The 20143-nt window shown below is 41.4% G+C and overlaps 1 protein-coding gene across 5 annotated transcripts in view; it reads left to right on the top strand.

The window, feature by feature from the left end:
- ddt (D-dopachrome tautomerase) overlaps nucleotides 1–13296 on the top strand; it is a 28881-nt gene extending 15585 nt beyond the window's left edge. For 3 of the 5 annotated variants that reach the window (XM_061830970.1, XM_061830971.1, XM_061830967.1), the window contains 2 exons: nucleotides 10779–10815; nucleotides 12062–13296. In XM_061830970.1, the coding sequence (XP_061686954.1) occupies nucleotides 10779–10815; nucleotides 12062–12139 (115 nt within the window). In that variant the 3' untranslated portion in view covers nucleotides 12140–13296. Of the gene's footprint in view, nucleotides 1–10778; nucleotides 10911–12061 lie in introns of those variants that run through there. The other 2 variants (XM_061830969.1, XM_061830968.1) reach the window with 2 other exon arrangements.
- The last annotated feature ends 6847 nt before the right edge of the window (nucleotides 13297–20143 follow it).

The raw sequence follows: 20143 nt of genomic DNA, 5'->3' as shown, positions 1-20143 counted from the left end.
TCCGTACCTCCATTGCTGACAGGTGGGAAGTGCCCGGAACTCCTTAAGAGGGAGGCATCCGAATCAGATATTCCAGCCAATTCAACTGACTCTTCTGCTGTGGAGGAGCAACAGTTCAACTCGGAGCCCCTACTCTTAGGATCGACTTCCTCACCGTATCCCTAAGGGAGAGCCCGGAAACTATGTAGAGGAAACAGATTTTGGCCGCTTGTATCTCGGATATTGTTCTTTCGGTTATGACTCACAACTCGTGACCATTAGTGAGGGTAGGAATATAGATTGACTGAGAAATTGAGTTATGCCTTTTGACTTAGCTCCCTTGACATTTCGGCATGAACAGGTGAAGCGGCTCTTAGCTCTTCAGAATGGTGCTTTTTCTTTTTTCATTTTTTTCGACGTTACTTGTGGATTTCTGCAAAGCCACCGTCACATAGAGCTTCCAGGACCTGATTGATCTGGGACTGAAGCACAATTCATCAATAATAAAGGAATATCAAAAGGAAACCAATATTCCAGAGGACATCGCGAGACCACCAGGATCTCCGTGAATAGCCGCTCTCAGCAAGCGACTGAGAAGGCAGAGGGAGCAGAAACAAAAGCGAAAATGTCGGGCGGGCCTTCCTGCTAAGATAAGAAAGCAACCTGCAACAGACCTGCGCTTCCAAGCATCTTTTTGACCAACACAAAATGGACAAATAAGAATTATTTTTTATTTATTATTTTCATCACGATAGACGTGGCTACATCTGGGAATTCCCGACGCTGCAGTTTTGCAAACAGGCCACACGCTACATCGACAGGACAGAACCGAAGCCTCAGCTAAGTCTGGGGGGCTTTGTGTCTATTTGCACAATGATTGGTGTTCTAACAACAGGATTATCTACACCCACCGTTTTCATTATTTAGATGTCCTTGCAGTCTCGTGCAAACCCTTTTTATATACTGAGGGAGCTAAAAGTGGTCATTGTGGTAGCTGTCTGTATCCCGCTGGATGCTAACGTTATCACAGCATTTAGCCATCTGCTCGTGACGGTAAACAAAGAGCAGCATGCCTACCCCAACGGAGTATTTATTGTTGCTGGTGACTTAAACCAAGCATGTTTTAAGACTGTCTTACCCAAATTCATCCAGTATGTGACGTGCCCCACCAGAGGAGACAAAACACTGGACCATGTTTACTCTAACATTAAACATGCATATAGGGCCTCCCCCATCTTGCTGGATCCAATCATGTGTACGCCACCCCCACATGCACCCCCCTACAAAAACAAACAAGGCCTCAAACAAAGACAATTACATGGCCTGAGAATGCACTGTCTCGGCTGGAGGACTGTTTTTCATGCACTGCTTGGGAATTATTTGAACACCAGAACCTCCAGGAACATACAGATACTGTTCCGTCTTACATCAAAAACTGCATAGACAGTGTGACTGTCAATAGATGGATCTGGGTTTTCCCCAACCAAAAACCCTGGTTGACTCGAGAGACCAAGTCACTCCTGAGACCCTGCAACGCCGTCTTCACGTCAGGGCACAAGGCACAGTACAGCACTGCCAGAGCCGACTTAAAGAGAGGCATCAGAGTGGCCAAGGCGGCCTACAAAAGAAAAATTGAGGAGTGCTTCACAGAAAGCAATTAAAAAAAGATGTGTGAGGGATTACAGCCCATCAAAAACTACAACAGAAATAAGATGTGTGCCAGAAATACAGATGCTTTGCTGGCAGAGGAACAAAACCGTTTCTTTGCCCGTTTTGAGGCGGACAGATCAAATCCAGGCTCATCACCTCCCCATCAGCAGCACACTGATGCTTCAAGAACATGAAGTGGGAGGTGTGCTCAGGACTGTAAACACCAGGAAAACTGCTCTCTCAATCGCGCTCCACACTGCATTGAGCCACCTGGAATGCCAAGGGAACTACGTCAGGATACTTATAGACTTTAGCTCAGCCTTTAAATACCATCATCCCAGCCATTTTGGTTGACAAACTCTCCCTGCTTGGACTATCTCCTTTCATCTGCTGCCGGATTAAAGACGTTTTCACAAACCGTCCACAGTCTTTCAGACTTGGCCCACACCTCTCTTCTTCAATCACCCTCAGCACCAGGTCCCCCCCCCAAAGTTTCCCTCTGCAACCCTCTCTGTACACATATGATTGCATACTAGCCCATCCCGGCACCTCCATCATCAAGTTTGCTGATGATACCACCATTATCGGGCTCATATCAAAAGGAGATTAGTCTGCGCACAGAGACGAAATTAGAAAATTGTCAAAGTGGTGTTCTGCAAACAAACTCGCACGAAACACCACAAAGATGAAGGAAATCATCTTGGACTTCTGGAAGTGTGGCATGGACCCGGTTCCACTGCTCATCAATGGGGAGTGTGTGGAGAGGGTCCACTCCTTCAGATTTCTGGCAGTGTACATCACCACCAAACTCAACTGGACTGTAAATATCACGGCATTGGTGAAAAAGGCCCAACAGCGACTCCACTTCCTGGGAGTGCTCAGGAAAAACAACGCGAAGTTAAGCTACTGCTGGTTTTCTACAGAACCACCATGGAGAGCATCCTCACATACTGCATCACAGTGCGGTATGCTGGATACACTGAAGCAGACCGGAAAGCTCTGCAAAGAGTGATCAACAGTGCCTGTAGATCACTGGGTGCTCTTGGCCCTCCCTAGATGACATTATAAACTCCTGCTATCACAGCAGAACCACTAACATTATAAAGGACGCTTCAAATCCTCGTCACCACCTGTTTGACCTGCTGCCCTGTGGCAAAGTCAACTGATGATGATACAAAGAATTCACCTGTGTGTAATCAAGTCTCCATATAAATGCACCTGCTCTGTCATAGTCTCAGGGTTCTGTTTAAAGTGGAGAGCATCATGAAGACCAAGGAACACACTAGGCCGGTCCAAGATACTGTTTTGGAGAAGTTTAAAGCTGAATTTGGATGCAAAAAGATATCCCAAGCTTTAAACACCTCAATGAGCACTGTGCAAGCAATCATATTGAAATGGTATCAAGACCACTGCAAATCTACCAAGACCCGGCCATCCCTCTCAACTTTCACCTCGAACAAGGAGAAGACTGATCAGAGATGTAGCTAAGAGGCCCCTGATCACTTTGCATGAACTGCAGAGATCTAAAGCTGAGGTGGGAGAGTCTGTCCATACGACAATAATTAGTCGTACAGTCTCTCGATGTGCAAAACTGATAGAGACATAACCCAAGCAACTTGCAGCTGTAATTGCAGCAAAAAGTGGCGCTACAAAGTATTAATGCAAGGGGGCCCAATAATATTGCACGCCCCACGATTGTGTCCCACTTGTTGGTGATTCTTGACAAAAAAAAAAATGTGGCGAAAGGTTGAAAAGTTCAAGGGGGCCGAATACTTTCACAAGGCACTGTAACAGTACTGTAGGTGTAATATTATGCAACTACACTTTTGTCTGCTCTTCTTGGTTTTCATAATGTTGCCCAAGCCTGGACAGGGAGTATATGACTGAAAAATCTTCTTTTCCTTTCGGCTTGTCCCGATAGGGGTCGCCACAGCGTGTCATCTTTTTCCATCTAAGTCCATCTAATGCATCTTCCTCCCTTACACCCACTGTCCTCGTGTCTTCCCTAACAACATCCATCAACCTTTTCTTTGGTCTTCCTCTCACTCTTTTGCCTGGCAGCTGCATCCTCACCAGCCTTCTACTAATATACTCACTCTTGCCTCTGGACATGTCCAAACCATTGAAGACTGCTCTCTCAAACCTTGTCTCCAAAACATCCAAGTTTAGCTGTTCCTCTTATGAGCTCATTTCTAATCTTATCCATTCTGCTCACTCCGAGCGAGAACCTCAACATTTTAATTTCTGCCACCTCCAGTTCTGCTTCCTGTTGTTTCTTCAGTGCCACCGTCTCTAATCCGTACATCATGGCCGGCCTCACCACTGTTTTATAAACTTTGCCCTACATCCGAGCAGAGACTCATCTGTCACATAACATACCACACACCTTCTGCCAGCTGTTCCAACGTGCTTGGACCCGTTTCTTCACTTCCTTACCACACTCACCATTTCTCTGGATTGTTGGCCCAAGTATTTGAAGTCGTCCACCTTCGCTCGCTTTTCTTCCTGAAGCCTCACTATTCTCCCTTCACCCGTGTCATTCACACACATATATTCGTTTACTTCGTCTAATCTTCATTCCTCTCTTTTCCAGTGCATGCCTCCACCTTTGTAATTGTTCCTCCACCTGCTCCCTGCTTTCACTGCATATCACAATATCATTGGCGAACACCATGGTCCAAGGGGATTCCAGTCTAACCTCAGCTGTCGGGCTATCTATCACCACAGCAAACAGGAAGGGGCTCAGAGCTGATCCCTGATGCAATCCCACCTTCACCTCACATTCTTCTGTTATTCCTACGGCACACCTAACCACTGTTCTGCTGCCCTCATACATGTCTTGTACTATTCTAACATATTTCTCCGCCACACCAGACTTACGCATGCAGTACCATAGTTCCTCTCTTGGTACTCTGTCATAGGCTTTCCCTAGATCCACAAAGACACAATGTAGCTCCTTCTGATCTTCTCTGTACTTTGGAATTAGCATCCTCAAGGCAAATAATGCATCTGTAGTACTCTTTCTAGGCATGAAACCATACTGTTGCTCGCAGATACTGACTTCTGACCTGACTCTACCCTCCACTACTACATAACTTCATTGTGTGGGTCATGAACTTTATTCCTCTATTGTTGCCACAGCTCTGCAAGTCCCCTTAAGACTGAAAAATACACTATGCAACTATTTATTTAATAATTTTAGCAATAAGGGTGCCTTGATGTATGTATTTTGTTATTTTTACCCAAGATGTTCTATTTTTATTTATAATTTATTTATTCTATTTTATTTGCGCATGCATCTTGTGGTGAAGCACTCATCATTTCGTTGTTCGCACAGTCATGTAATGACATTAAAGGCTTTGGATTTTTACCACACGAGATGCAAAGTCTGCATCACTGCAGACGCTCTCCTGCTCCGTCTATCGATTTCCTGCTCCATTCTTCATTCACTCATAAACAAGAGTCCAGAATACTTGAACTAGGGCAGAATCTCATCCCAGGCCTGGAGAAGTATACCAGCCTTTTCTGACTGAGGACTATGGTCTTACATTTGACAGTTGAGATTCTTATCCCAGCCGATTAACACTCAGCTGGCACCTGCTCCAGTGCGCCCTGGAGATCACAGCTTGATGAAGCCAACAGAACCACGTCATCTGCAAAAAAAAGAGATGTAATACTGAGTCCACCAAACTGGCCCCCCTCGACACCCTGGCTGCACCTCGAGATTCTGTCCATAAAAGTTCTGAATAAAATCAGTGACAAAGTGCGTCCTCGGCGGAGTCCAACTCTCACCCGAAACAAGTCTGACTGACTGCTGGCAATGACGACTAAATCCTGACACCGATCGTACAGGGACAGGAACAGCCTGTATCATGGGGTTCAGTACCCCATACTCACAAAGGACGCCCCACATGACTCTCTGAGGGACACGGTTGAACGCGTTCTCCAAGTCCACATGTACACATGTTGACTGGTTGGGCGAACTCCCATTCACCACCATTGAGCCTTTCGAGGGTGTAGAGCTGGTCCACTGTTCTGTGGCCAGGACAAAAACCACATTGTTCCTCCTGAATTTGAGATTTGACTTCCCAATGGATCCTTTTCTCCAGCACCCCGGAATACACCTAACCAGGCAGGCTGCAAAGTGCGATCCCCCTGTATTTGGAACACACCCTCCGGTCCTGCTTCTTAAAAAGGGGGACCTCCACTCCAGTCTGCCAATCCAGAAGCACTGTCCACGATGTCCACGTGATGTTGCTGAGGCATGTCAATATGGACAGCCACACAACATCCAGAGCCTTTAGGAACTCCGGGCGCATCTCATCCACCCCCGGGTACTTGCCACCAAGGAGCGTTTTTACCACCTCAATGACCTCAATGCCAGAGATATGAGAGTCCACCTCAAAGAACATAGATTCTGCTTCCTCAAGGGAAGGCATTTCAGTGAAATTGAGAAGATATTCAAAGTATTCTCCATGCCGATTCACCATGTCCCAAGTCTAAGTCAGCAGCGCCCCATCCTCATAATACACACTGATGACAGTGCACTGTTTCCCTTCCTGAAATGCAGTGAACCAGAATTTTATCAAAACCATTCTCTATGGCCTCACCAAACTCCTCCCACACCTGAGTGTTTGCCTTTGCGACCACCAAAGCTGCATTCCACTTACTCAACCAGTATTCATCAGCTGCCTCGGGAGTCCCACAGCCCAAAAAGCCCCGATATCACTCCTTCTCCACAATAGAGGCATAGAATATGGTCACACGTCTTCCCCGAAACATGAGCAAAGAAGGTGGGAGTTGTTATTCCTTCGGACAGGGGATTTTGCCAGATATTCCCAGAAGACCCTCACATCACGTTTGGGCCTGCCACATCGGACCGGCATATTCCCCCACCATCATAGAAAACTCACCACGAGGTCATCAGTGGATAGCTCCACCCCTCTTTGCACCCAATTGTCCAATAGATGCGGCCGCAAGTCCAATGACACATTTTACAAAGTCAGCCATCGAAAGTCAACCTAGGGTGTCCTGGTGCCAAGTGCACTTATGGATGCCCATATGTTTCAACATGGTGGTGGTTATGGACATCCTGTTGTGAGCCCAGAATTCCATAAACAGAACAACTCAGGTTCTGATCATAGGGCTGTTCATAATAGCCTGCAGAAGCGCTCTCTCCGAATTTCAACTGATATTAGTAGAACATGATGTAAAATGGTGTTCAATATTTTTCATCAAAAATTCTTGATCTGACAAACTTTATCTGAAGAAAAGTTAAATGCACTGGCCTGTCAAGGAATAAACATGAAGGTCTATACCCGCAATGTTTTGAAAATGCTGAAAGTTTAGTTCAACATAATTGGCGTTAGTGGCAACAAGCTAGCTTCTTTTTCTTTCTTCTTTTCCTTTCGGGTTGTCCCAATTAGGGGTCACCACAGCATGTCATCTTTTTCCATCTAAGCCTATCTTGTGCATTTTCCTCACCAACATCCACAGTCTTCATGTCCTCCCTCACCATATCCATCGACCTTTTCTTTGATCTTCCTCTTGCTCTTTTGCCTGGCAGCTCCATCCTCAGCACCCTTCTACCAATATACTCACTCTCCCACCTCTGAACATCTCCAAACCATCTAAGTCTGCTCTCTCTAACCTTGTCTCCAAAACGTCCAACTTTGGCTGTCCCTCTAATGAGTTCATTTCTAATCCTAGTGGCAACAATCAAGCAATACATTGTAACAAACATTTCTGTCAGCAATCGTGATGTATTGTTATAATCTAGAGTAATTTACGGCGGTATCTATTGTCAATCCATTAATGAAAGCTCGCAGTAGATCTATATCTTCCTAAAGCACGTAAAGGGGAAAAGTTTTCCTTTTCAAGATAACGCGTACCACGGGGAAAATGACCGTTCGCATTTAGATATATGGACAGAGTCAAAGTAAATCACAATCTCATACTTATTATAGTTAGATACTGAAACATTACCTGTGTTATATCCCAGAAATGTTTTCAGTGTAGCTGAATTTCCTTGGACAAGACTCATGTTGATGACTTTCAACGTAAATGCACTCGCCATACGCGAAGAAGCTCTGAACATGCGCTTTTGGCATAACTCAGGGCCCTGGCTCGCCTTTTTTCATCAGCCATATTTTTTTAGTCAAAATAAATTTTCATTAGCTAACTTTTCTATCATCATAGCCAATACTCTTTCTTGTTCTTCAGATTACATGCATACAAATAATTAAGACGTAAATGTGATACAAAGAATTATATTTTCATTGGTAACTGAATCTAATAAACATTAAGAATGACAGAGATGTGTCATAAAAATAAAGTTTCTCAGTCCTCTTCTGTACTCCTGACTGTACAAAATAACATCACTGTTCAACACGAGGTTTTTGCATGATTCCTGCCATAAACATTCTCCTCTTTTGACTGCTCACCCATTTACAGAAACATTTAGCAAAATCAAACAATTATTCTTCAGGGGCTTCAATTTTAACAATTAACAGTTCATTTACACTTTCGCTTTTGAGACAGTTCCTTCAGAACGTCTTTTCAATGTTATGCCTGCTGAAGCCACGTTCTACATCAACATTGTGATCAGCTGTCTGTTGATGCTTCATGAAGTCATCCAACTTCGGTGCCACCGATGATTTTCAGTGTGTCAGAACATTTTTTTCTTCCACTGTCAATACATCATTGGCAGAAAAAATTTGAGCCACTTGAATGTAGAAAAGCGTTCCTGGTGAATCTTTTGGCTCTGCCCTGCACGGGGAGTAGATTTTCCGACAGCAGACAAAGTTGTGTTGGGCGTAATGGGCATCCGTCAAAGTTGGCAGCTGACAAACTGCACTTATACCACTGCCATCCTTTGTTTTTCAGAAGATAATCCCAAAGTTTTATGAATTTTCTGTAGCATCCACAGGTAGCATGAACCAATGGCGAGAAAGCGTGGGTTTAACGCGGAACCCGGATGCCGTTGTCTCTGATGTAAAGAATTATTCGCTCAACTTCCGGTATAGTGATAGTGGTATAAGTGACGTTTTTCAATATCTATTTTTTCTACTCGTAACAAATTTTACGCGCGTGGTTTTTCATGCTCAACTGTGCAGATTTGCAAGTGCGATGGCGTACACACTAATCTGTATAGATTTTACATCTTGCATGTCTTGTAAGGAATAGTTCCTATAAACCGAAATCTCTCTTGTTCTTTGTTCTTATGTTGTTCCTTGTTCTGATTTCGTACCATGGCAGGACCGACTGGCAGAGTAAATTTTCTTGTTTTTACACACTTGGCCATTAAAGCTGATTCTGATATATCGCCCTAACACACACGCACACCACACACACACACTTATACATATATATATATATATATATAGATATATATATCCATCCATTTTTTTTGCCGCTTATCCTCACGAGGGGCGCAAGGGGAGTGCTGGAGCTTATCTCAGCTGTCAATGGGCAGGAGGCAAGGGACACCCTGAACTGGTTGCCAGCCAACCGCAGGGCACATAGAGGCAAACAGCCGCACTCACAATCACAACTTGGGGCAATTTCGTGTCCAATTAATGATGAATGTTTTTGGGATGTGGGAGGAAACTGGAGTGCCCGGAGAAAACCCACCCAGGCTCGGGGAGAACATGCAAACTCCACACAGGTAGGGCCGAGATTGAACCCAGGTCCTCAGAACTGTGAGGCCAACGCTTTACTGTGTACCTATGGTGACGCATATGGCCTCATAGTTCTGATGACCGGGGTTCGAATCCCAGCCCCGCCTGTGTGGAGTTTGCATGTTCTTCCCATTAATTGATTGGAGAAACTAAATTTCCCCTTGGTGTGATTGTGAGTGCGTCTGTCTACGTGCCCTGCAATTTGGCTGGCAAGCAGTTCAGGGATTACCCCGCCTCCTGCCCAATGAAAGCTGGGGATAGGCTCCAGGACTTCCACGTCCCTTGTGAGGAAAGTGTCTTGGAAAATGGATGGATAGATACTGTGTATGTATCGGCAAAGGTTAATTTAGTTTGGAAGCAGCATCTTTTATTCTGTTCAGGGAAAGACACATATTACATATATATACATATGTTACATATTATTCCCGAAGGAATTACTTTGCTTTGTTGAATATTTGAAATGTTTTGTTAAAATGTTTGTTGGATAGTCTTTAAAGGTTAACTTTAGAATTTTGAATTTTGTCATTACTTGATTTTTTTTTTTAATCTTGAAAGAAATAATTTAATCTGTGATTTTTATTGTAAAACTATACCACCAAGCCCTGTGACTGATGTGTGAGAAGGGAGGGATCTGTTTCCAGGATGAGTGGCTTTTTCCATGTAAGTGAAAAGGGAAATGTGAATATTCAATAAGGAGTATGTTTATTTAAAACTCTGCATTCTTACATTTTCTGGTTGTGCCCCTAAAATTTCAAATTGGTGAGCACTGTTCTCCTAGTAAAAAGAATTTGAGGCCGGATTCCTGGGAAACATACATGTAACTCAGCAATCTGGGGGTACACACCACTCCAAATGGATTCCAGTCTTGTGGGAAACTTGTTTAGTTTCCAACACTGACCTTTGGGGGACGCCACAAACAATATCCAAACATGATAAATCAGAGGACGAACATGACCGACCTTAATGTACTTGTTGCTTCTGTCATGCTTTCACCCAATCAAACAAAATGCCTTTAATGCCATACTTTTTTTTTTAATATCATGGTTGACTGTATCAAAAGTCTTATTAATACCAATAAATTTTCCTTTTGCATGCTTATTCTGAACACTGTTATTTATTTCTTCACTTGCTTCTGTTATAGCCAGTCATGTTGAGCTGCCGGATCTGGAGCCATATTGACTGTCAGAGAGTAATTTCTTTTTAGCTGTGAGCACATCCAAGATATTAAACAGTTTTCCAAATAATCTGAACCTGTGCCCAATTAGAACGGTACATGAATACATTATATAACACTTTAGCGACTGTATTACAAGACTGACAACTTATTTTTACATTCTTTTTAAAATTCTATGGTTATATCATGGGTGTCTTCGCTTCTCTGTGGACTCTTAGACCTCATGTAAACAATAGCTGGGTATTGTTATTGCTTAAAGTTTTAAGTGCCTGACAGCTTTTTTTTCTGATTCACAGGATTGCCCTTCAGTTCTACAATTTGCAACCTCACCAGGTTGGGAAGAAAGGAACAGTTATGAGCTTCCTTTAAAGCATATTTTGTAAATATGTAAGCAAGCAAAAAAAATAAAATTTCAAACATTTGCAGATTTCCTGTTCCTGTTTTTAACATGACTGCATTTATTCTTCTGTTAAGTTAGAAATCTTAATATAAAAACTGTTGTTAAATCATACTAAGGTATCGGTTCTAGGTAGAACTCAGTGAATTTTATTTGGAAAATGTTAAAATTGGTTGTTTGTGAAGTTATCATAACTTCCATAATATGGTTTTCCTTTTGGGCCTGAAAGATAGAATCAGGCCCCTTTCAAATCTTTTTCCCCCCATACTTTTTAAATGATTATTGAATGCATCAACACATTATAACATAACAATAACAAAGATAATGACATTCAAACAAACAAAAATATCATCGGGGGAAAAAAAATATAAAGGACAGAGTATTGTAAACCAGTCAAATGTTCTTTCTGTAATTCATATACTTGTAATATTCTTACAAGTACAGTGGTACCTCAGTTTTTAGAACGTCTGTTTTCATACAAATCTGTTTTCGACCGAAAATTTTGAGATTTTTTTGGTTTGGTTTTCAAACGAAAATCGGTATTTGAATGGCCCGACCAGCTGACCCACGACGATTTGTTATTGTGCTTTCAAACACCCCCCTGAAAAAAAAGGAAACGACAAAACACGCGCGAAGACATTTAAAACAGTTGTTTTGCATTTTTTTCTTTTGTTCCATTAACCCTACCTCTCATTTCAAGTTACATTTTTTTTGTACGTTACATACTTTCTGTGCAAATAGAAAATTTGTCTGTTTTTTCCCCCTCATTATTGCTTGTTATTGTGCAAGTTAAGTTAAGTTATTCTGCACTTTTGTTAATTAAAAAAGGTTTACAAGGCTTGGGGCTGAGTTGCTATAGATACAGCAATACCTACTCTACTACTAAAGCATATATTTCAAGCAAAAAATAAATCTATTCTTAAATGATTTAATTATATAAAGTATTTAAACTATACATGTATTTCTACTATGCAATTTATTCCCAGGAAAAGCTAAAAAAACACTTAAAAAAATATTTTTTTAGGCTTGGAACACATTGTTTTGATTTTCCATTCATTGTAATAGGAAAACGCACTTCGGTTTTTGAATGTTTCAATTTTCAACCGGCCTTCTGAAACTGATAGTGGTTGAGAACCGAGGCACCACTGTATATTAATTACACGTGGGTTTTCTTAATTACAGGGTTATCCTCAAACTGGTCACGGGAGTGCTGGAGCCTATCCCAGCAAACTTCAGGCAGGAGCCAGAGTACTCCCTTAACTGGTTGCCAGCAAACAACCATCTGCAGTCATATTCACAGCAAGATAAATTTAGGGTCTTCAATGACTTTACCATGCACATTTTTGGGATCTGGGAGGAAACCGGAGTGACCTGTGAAAACCCACGCTGGCACGGGGAGAACTCTAGACAGGCGGATTTGGAATTTGATACCCGGTACTCAGAACTGTGAGGTAGCAAAGCAAACTACGGCCCGCGAGACACATCTGGCCCGTTGACCATTTTAATCCGGCCCGCCAAAGATTTGTACAGAATTGCCCAAATCATATCAAAATCATGGCTACCTTTGTTGGGCAGTCTGAAAGGCAAATGGTTCCACCATGTTGTTTGTGCTGATATGTCCACTTGTTCCACCAAGCAGTATATCCAGCGATGCATTGAGTTGACTTGGGGGTTCTGTTTCAACTCTCTCTCTCTCTATCTGTTAAGAGTCTATAGAGAAATGTACTTGGAATATTGCGCTTACAGTATCTATGTTTAGGTACTTAGTGTACTGTGTTGTCATGTCAATTCTGCACTAAGTTGCTGATTTAACACTATTAGTTCATGTTGATGTAACTACACTATAACTAATGTGGCATACATTGCCAAGTTATGGATACAGTTAAGCTAATGCTGTTTTTCTTGTGAATAAGTGATATTCCTGCCACTTGGAAACTGCTGTTCTGAGAATTGCCATAACAAAACCAACACCAGACTTTGACGCACTGGCAAAAAATAAAAAGTGATCAACAAATAAAATAGTTCCGTTATAAATAAATCTAAGTATTAACACTTTAAGTGTGTCTTATACCCATATTTAGTCATGACTGTATTTGAATTTCCTCATGTCCTCAGTGGAGCCAGATGTGTCCTTGAGTGACATCTGCGTCTCTGCACGTAGGCTAACCTTGCTGAACTGTATAGTGGACACTTTTTGTAATAAACCATTGCCAGCTAGAACCAGTTGAGATAGAAACCCTTTGTCTAAGTGGAAATCCCCGATCTCATGCCACAGGTTTGATACCACCCATGGTCTGCCCTTCTGACAAAATAAAAGATGTCTGCTTTCTCTGTACCTTCGCACTTGTGATCAGCCACTGTCTTTAACTCATAAGTGCCCGGAATATTCTGTAAGTAAAAAAACTTTGAAGAAATTGTTCATCGTCTCCAGCCTTTATTTCGATAACCAACATTCTCACGACCCGAAATTAAACGAACATGCGGTGGAAAAAGGCGTCCTCAACACTCCAATGCCTTTTTTTGTTTTTGTTTATTTTTCATATGGAAGCATATAGTTGTCTCTTGCCCTGCCTGTCCTGCATGTCAGATTTTAATCATCAATGTGGCCCCTCAGCCAAAACATTTTCCTACCCTTGCTCTATACAGTAATATAATACAGTAAGTGTTTTGTCTTCTTTTCCTTTCAGATTGTCCCGTTAGAGGTCGCCACAGCGTGTCATCTTTTTCCACCCAAGCCTATCTCGTGCACCTTCTTTAACACACACTGTCCTCATGTCCTCCCTCACAACATCCATCAACCTTTTCTTCGGTCTTCCTCTCTTTTGCCTGGCAGTTCCATCCTAAGCACCCTTCTACCAATATACTCACTCTCTCGCCTCTGGACATGTCCAAACCATCTAAGTCTGCTCTCTCTAACTTCCAAAACATCCAACTTTGGCTGTGCCTCTAATGAGCTCATTTCTAATCCTATCCAACCTCCTCACTCCAAGTGTTTTATAATTAATATTATAAATGTATATTACTGTATATATTATTTATAAGGTTTTATAATCAACGATTTAACTAAATAAATTTTTGACTCCAATATGCAAAGTACAAATACTGTTTACATATTTTAAACGTTCTTTTACCCACATAAACCTATATCACCCACTACTTATTCACAGTACAGTTTTACAGTTTTTCTAAATTTGCGGGTGGTTCTGGTTCCAATTAACTCAGAAAAATTAGGCAATACTGACAGGAATATAAGGCAGACAGGAATAGGAAACATGGCCATCATCGGAGTCGCCAATGAGATCAAGGCACTCAATCAAGGAAGAGGGCAGGAAGGTGTTCATCAGAAACTGAACAGTGAACTCATGCATCACGAACAAACGCCGTGTCAATCATGTGAAAAATCTGAGACTATACCAAAGGGACAAAACAACACAACATGGAAAAGACGACATGCAACGACACAAACCATAAGTGCAAGCGATACAGAAAAGCTTCCCACCCAAGTCCAGTGAACTAATTTGAATTGAGCAGCCCCTCACGGTCAGCAACATGACAAAATGAGAATTTTGAGTCTACACGTTATGATGCTGGTATTTCCAGGTGGTCAGGAATCTACTGTATGAGCAACAGATTCGGAGAAGAAACTACAAGCTCCATCTTTAAAGTCAATAGAAGATCAAGTCTCATGTGGTTTTGTAGGACCATTTCATGAACTGCATTAATTTCCACTCGTGAAGCCCCAAGAATGGTCAGGGTAGTGTTGACTAAACTAGAAAAACAATAATTTAGAATTTTATTTCGTAACATCAGAACTTCCAGACCAATTCAAGGAAATCGCAAGCATAATATCTATCTACCATCGTACCTCGTACCTGTACTTCAATCCATGAGATTGATGATCACATCCGTGCCCCAAACCTGATTGCACTAGTTGAATTGGCAGATAGTTCCTGATTAATCCTATATTTGCTGCTAGCCCAAACAATGAGATTTGACTTGGGAAATGTCCAAAACGCAAAAACGACATTGCACATCAAGTTCAAATTGTGTTAAAGACGCAACCCAAATCAAGTATGCATGTTGAGAAAATTTGTGTTCTTTGAGTAGTTAGATAAAAAACGTACCCAACTAGAGTGTCGACAGATAAGCAAAAGGCTTACATTTTGTACTTGCGCTGAAGGTTTCAATGTCAGACAAATGTGAGTATAAGACGCAACATCTGTGCACAAATACAGACATTACATTAAAACACACAAAAAAAAACATAGCTACACATAAAGACACAACACTACATTAATAACAAAGGAAACAGAAAAGACAAAACTAAACAAAAAACACAGCTATGTAAAGACATGACTGCGCAGGTTGCACTTTACAATAGCACATTGCAATCCTTTTAAAAATTCAGTCTGATGTTGAAATTAAGACTAATACAGTTAAAGGAGGACTTTGTCCAAAGTAATCGGAATGGGAGCACACATTAAAGGTTAGTAGATGAGTGTTCAGTATTTTTTTTTTAATGCCGGATTTATCCACAGATTTCACCAAGAAACATCTGTAAATGTGAAAATTATTATCGAAATTCCTCTCTTGCGCAGACATTCCAGTGAGCCCGGCTGAAAAACTGACAGCCAATCAGCGTTTGCCACGCCTGCAGTGCTTGCTGTTCTGACCACCCATTGGTCGTGGATACATTTCACCGAACAGAGAATGTCCACTATCTGGAATTTGTGGCCAATTTTTCTTTGTACATTGTTTTTGGAACATTTGTTGTTGGGTGCTTTGAGGCGGTGTCATTTTTCTTTATTTTCTTCTTTTTTTGACTACTGTGATTGTTGTTATTGTTTTCCTTTTGGGGTTGATTTCTTTGCTCACTTGTGGATGTGGTCCTGGTTGAGGATGACCTACTGGATCCTATTTGGTGGGGGTTTGTTTCGGGAAGGGAGAAGCCCTGTTCTGTTTTTCATAAAGGTATTATTTTCCCATTTTTAATGAATGTAAACTCATTGTATTTTTCCCTTCTTTTTCTCCTTTCTTTTTCTTTATTCATATATAAATATGTGAGGGGAAAACGGATACCAAATAACATTTGCAATGTAACAAAAGTACTTAAACTACTTTTTTAAGTTTCTCTTTGCACAAGTGCTCAAATATGGTCATCATGACAATGGGGTGTGCTCACCACAGATACCTCTCAATATCAACAACACAGACATATCTTTTATTTGCAAAATATTGTGCTTTTTTATATATTTAAAGGATATGGAAAGTGTTCAAATCGCCTTTAACTTACACAGTTTTTTAAGATGAATTTGAATCTGAAATCATATATGAAGAAAACATTTGTAGGTATCGATTGTCCAAAATTGATCGCCCATTGATGAATTCCCCGGAACAACCCGAGCACACAGTGGAAATTCCTGAGAAGAGTCGTGACCTCACACCAGGAAAAAGAAACATGGCCAAAGCGCAAGATCAATTTGAGAATGACGATGAATTTTTCGATAATTCGAGCGATGAATGGGATTCCGAAGGGTCCCATGAAGATGCTGAAGAATACAAAGTATATAAAAACGTGGGAGGTTATCAGTTCGAGCCAGTGAGACAGAACACAAGTTCAAGTGCAGGTGAAACGACTGGCCATGAAGATGCCAATCAAGCACTGGCAGCAGCAATCAGATCCAGGGAAGAAAACAGACTTTGTGTTGGAAACATTGACTAGTGAGCATTTGTGAAACTTTTTTTTTTTTTGGCCATAAACTGATAAATAGAAATGGCTTCCCTATCCTGAATGAATATGCGAAGTTTTCGGTCTTATTTTAAAATTATGCAAAGGCCGTGTATTTTTCCAGAACATTTTGACACCAAGTAGCTGGAGTCCAATTTAGTATATTTTCACAAATAAGGACTTTAAGGAGCAAAGTATGTTTAAAAAGATGTCACGTTAATTTGAGAGCAATAGCTGGTCAGAAGTTGTATCACTAAATATATTTTCACGTGGTAAACTAATGCCAAATCTTGGGACTTTTTTTGAGAGCCATCACCAGACAGTACACAGAACCGTCCATCCCCAAAACTTTATACGGAAAGCTATAAACTGGTATCCTATGGTCTTGTTTGGGCACTAAATTCTCCAAGTAGACATTTAAATAGGGTGGATGGTTCTGTGTACTGGTTTTATATTATGGGTCTTTGACCTTTAGAAGTTTTTGAATGTGAACAGATTTTTTACTATATCCAGAGGTGTACATGTAAAAGCTGCATACCCATGGATACAACAGAAGAAAGATTTTGTTCCTTGAGAGTCAACGTATTCACCAGAAAATGACACATTGTCCAGACCATGCGCTGCAGTGCATGACAGACCACCCAGGGGTTCTTCCCAGCTGTCTGAGTCAATGGGTTGCCCATCTCCAATTCAGGCAACAGTATCAGCAGCGACTGCACTTTCCACAACACGAGTAAGACCTATTTTAAAAATTATGCTTTCTCTTAATCAGCTCAGTATTCCCCATTTACATTCAGATTATTCGAATTAAAAAATTATATTATTTTTGTTCCCGCTAAAAGCAGCATTTGTCCAATCAATGCTTGTACAAACAAAGTCCATTCAGGTGTTGGGTATGTTTTCTTTTTTCAGGTTATTGAGACATACTGCTTGTGAGATGGTGTTGGGGATTTCTAGGCAGAAATAACACCATGCGACAGCCATCCTGTTGTGTGTCAAAGATTCGTGACACCGTTTCTTATCCAGATGGCCAAGAGTACACGGGATTTAAATGGTCTTCATCCTGAATATTGTTGTTCAGTCTTTGTGTATGCTCATGTATATGTTTATGTGTGAAATACATCATCCATCCTTCCATCCATCCTGGAACACCTCACCAGGGAGGTGTCCATGAGGCATCCAGACCGAGCTTCTCATCCTATGGCTAAGGGAGACCCAGACACCCTGCACAGGAAACTCATTTCAGCCGCTTGTATCTGGAATCTTGTTCTTTCGGTCACGACCCACAGCTCATGCTCATAGGTTAGGGTAGGACCATAGATCGACTGGTAAATCGAGAGCTTCGCCTTTCGACTTAGCTTCCTCTTTCCCACAACGGACTGATACAAAGTCCGCATCACTGCACCGATCTGTCTGTCTATCTCCCGCTCAATTCTTCCCTCACTTGTGGACAAGACCCCAAGATACTTGAACTCCTCCACTTGGCGGAGGATCTCATCCCCGACCTGGAAGAGGCACGCCACCCTTTACCGACTGAGGACCATAGTCTTGGATTTGGAGGCGCTGATTCTCATCCCAGCCGCTTCACACTCGGCTGTGAATCGCTCCAGTGAGAGCTGAAAATTACGGCTTGATGTCGTCAACAGAACCACATCATCTGCAAAGAGCAGAGATGCGATGCTGAGGCTACCAAACCAGATACCCTCTACGCATCGGCTGCGCCTAGAAATTCTGTCCATAAAATCGGTGACAAAGCACCCTTGGTGGAGTCCAACTCTCACGGGAAACAAGTCCGACTTATTGCTGGTAATGCGAACCAAACTCTTGACAGCATTTATATGCACACCTGTGGATATAATATAAAAATCTGTTCACATTCACAAACTTCTACAGCTCAAAGACCCATATCGGTTCAGTACATAGAACCATTCAACCCATTTACATTTATATTTTAAGCATTTAGTTCCTAAACAAAACCACAAGAGTTTGGTCCGCATAGGTTTACAGCTTTCAGTCTAAAGTTTAGCGGTTTTCCTCGTGACATCTTGGGACTAAAATGACTCAATGGGGATGGACAGGTCTGGGTAGTGTCTGGGTATGGCATCAGTTTACCATGGGAAATTATATCTATGGTGAAGCAAGTTATGGCCAGGTATTGCTCTCAAATTAAAGTGACGAGTTTTTAAGTGGATTTTGTTCATTAAAATCCTTATTTGTGAAAATATACCAACTTAGACTAAATACACCATGTTTGCATAATTTTAAAACAAGACACATAGCGAGGCCATTTCTACTGATCAGTTTATGGCTAAATAAAAACAACTTCACACTTACCAATCAGTGTTTCCAACACGAGGCATGTCCTCCTCCCTAGGTGTGACTGGTGGCTCGGCATCTTTTGACTGCATTTGAACGTGCGTTTTGTCTAACTGGCTCAAGACCTTTATTGCCTTTATAAAACTTGTATTCGTCACCGTCTTCATGGGACCCTTCAGAATCATGGTAATCACTCAAATTATCGGAAAATTCATTATTGTTCTCACATTGGAGTCGAATGGCAGCCATGTTTATCTCTAGCTCTGACGTCACGTCCCTTCTCGAGATTTCCGGCGAATTCAGTAATCTGCGATAAATTTTTGCAGATAATCGAAAACTACAAATCTTTCCTTCATAACAGATTTCAGATTCAAATTCAGCATAAAAAAGATGTGTAATATAACCAAAAGGTGCTTTGAAGACTTTACATACCCTTTAACAAAAGCGCTTCTCAGTTTTGGTAGTTTGGAAAAATTTGCCCTCTTTGTTTGCACAAATCTGTCACTGCCACTGTCTTCTGAGGCTTGGATCTTTGGGAAAAGAATGTTGACTGTGACCAGAATAATTCGAATTACTAAAAAACTGAACCACCTTCTTCACCATTGTTGCAGATTGACTTTAGCTCAAAATCCCTCAGGAATTCTCGAAACAAATGTTTTTTTCTTCGCAGTCAACAAGCAATGCTGCGAGTCATAATCCGAGTCCACAAACACAAGTCGCCTAGGTTTGATGTTCTGCCTGAAAAAATCGATCTCAAGGTAATTTTATCCACACTTACATTTTTCAGTAAACACATTGAACAAGATGTGTATCTTTTGGTACAGCTGAACATAAATTTTGGTCCAGACAAGTTAACATGCGCTTGAAAAATAACGTTACACACATTTAAGAGAACAAGCTTGAAATGGCATCAAATGGGCTGCACCATTTTGCAGCGATTACCAGATTAACTAAAAATATAGTTTGTAATGGATAGTCACCGCGTGTTAATTACCCATGTCACTTCTAATTTGATGTAATTTTTAGATTGTGCAGTGTAAATCATTTTTGACTTATGGGCCACCACTTTAATTGTTTTCTGTGCATAACACAAAAATGATGAAAACCTTTTTATTTTTATTACCTGTTGATCAACGATTTGCCACACTCAAAAACAAGATATAGATATACACAAACGAAGATAGACAAACATAGGTTTAGGAAGCTGAGTTGAGATGTAA

The sequence above is a fragment of the Syngnathoides biaculeatus genome, chromosome 9 (assembly GCF_019802595.1).
Source record: "Syngnathoides biaculeatus isolate LvHL_M chromosome 9, ASM1980259v1, whole genome shotgun sequence".
Taxonomy (NCBI): domain Eukaryota; kingdom Metazoa; phylum Chordata; class Actinopteri; order Syngnathiformes; family Syngnathidae; genus Syngnathoides; species Syngnathoides biaculeatus.
This window is presented reverse-complemented; position numbering and strand designations above follow the sequence as displayed.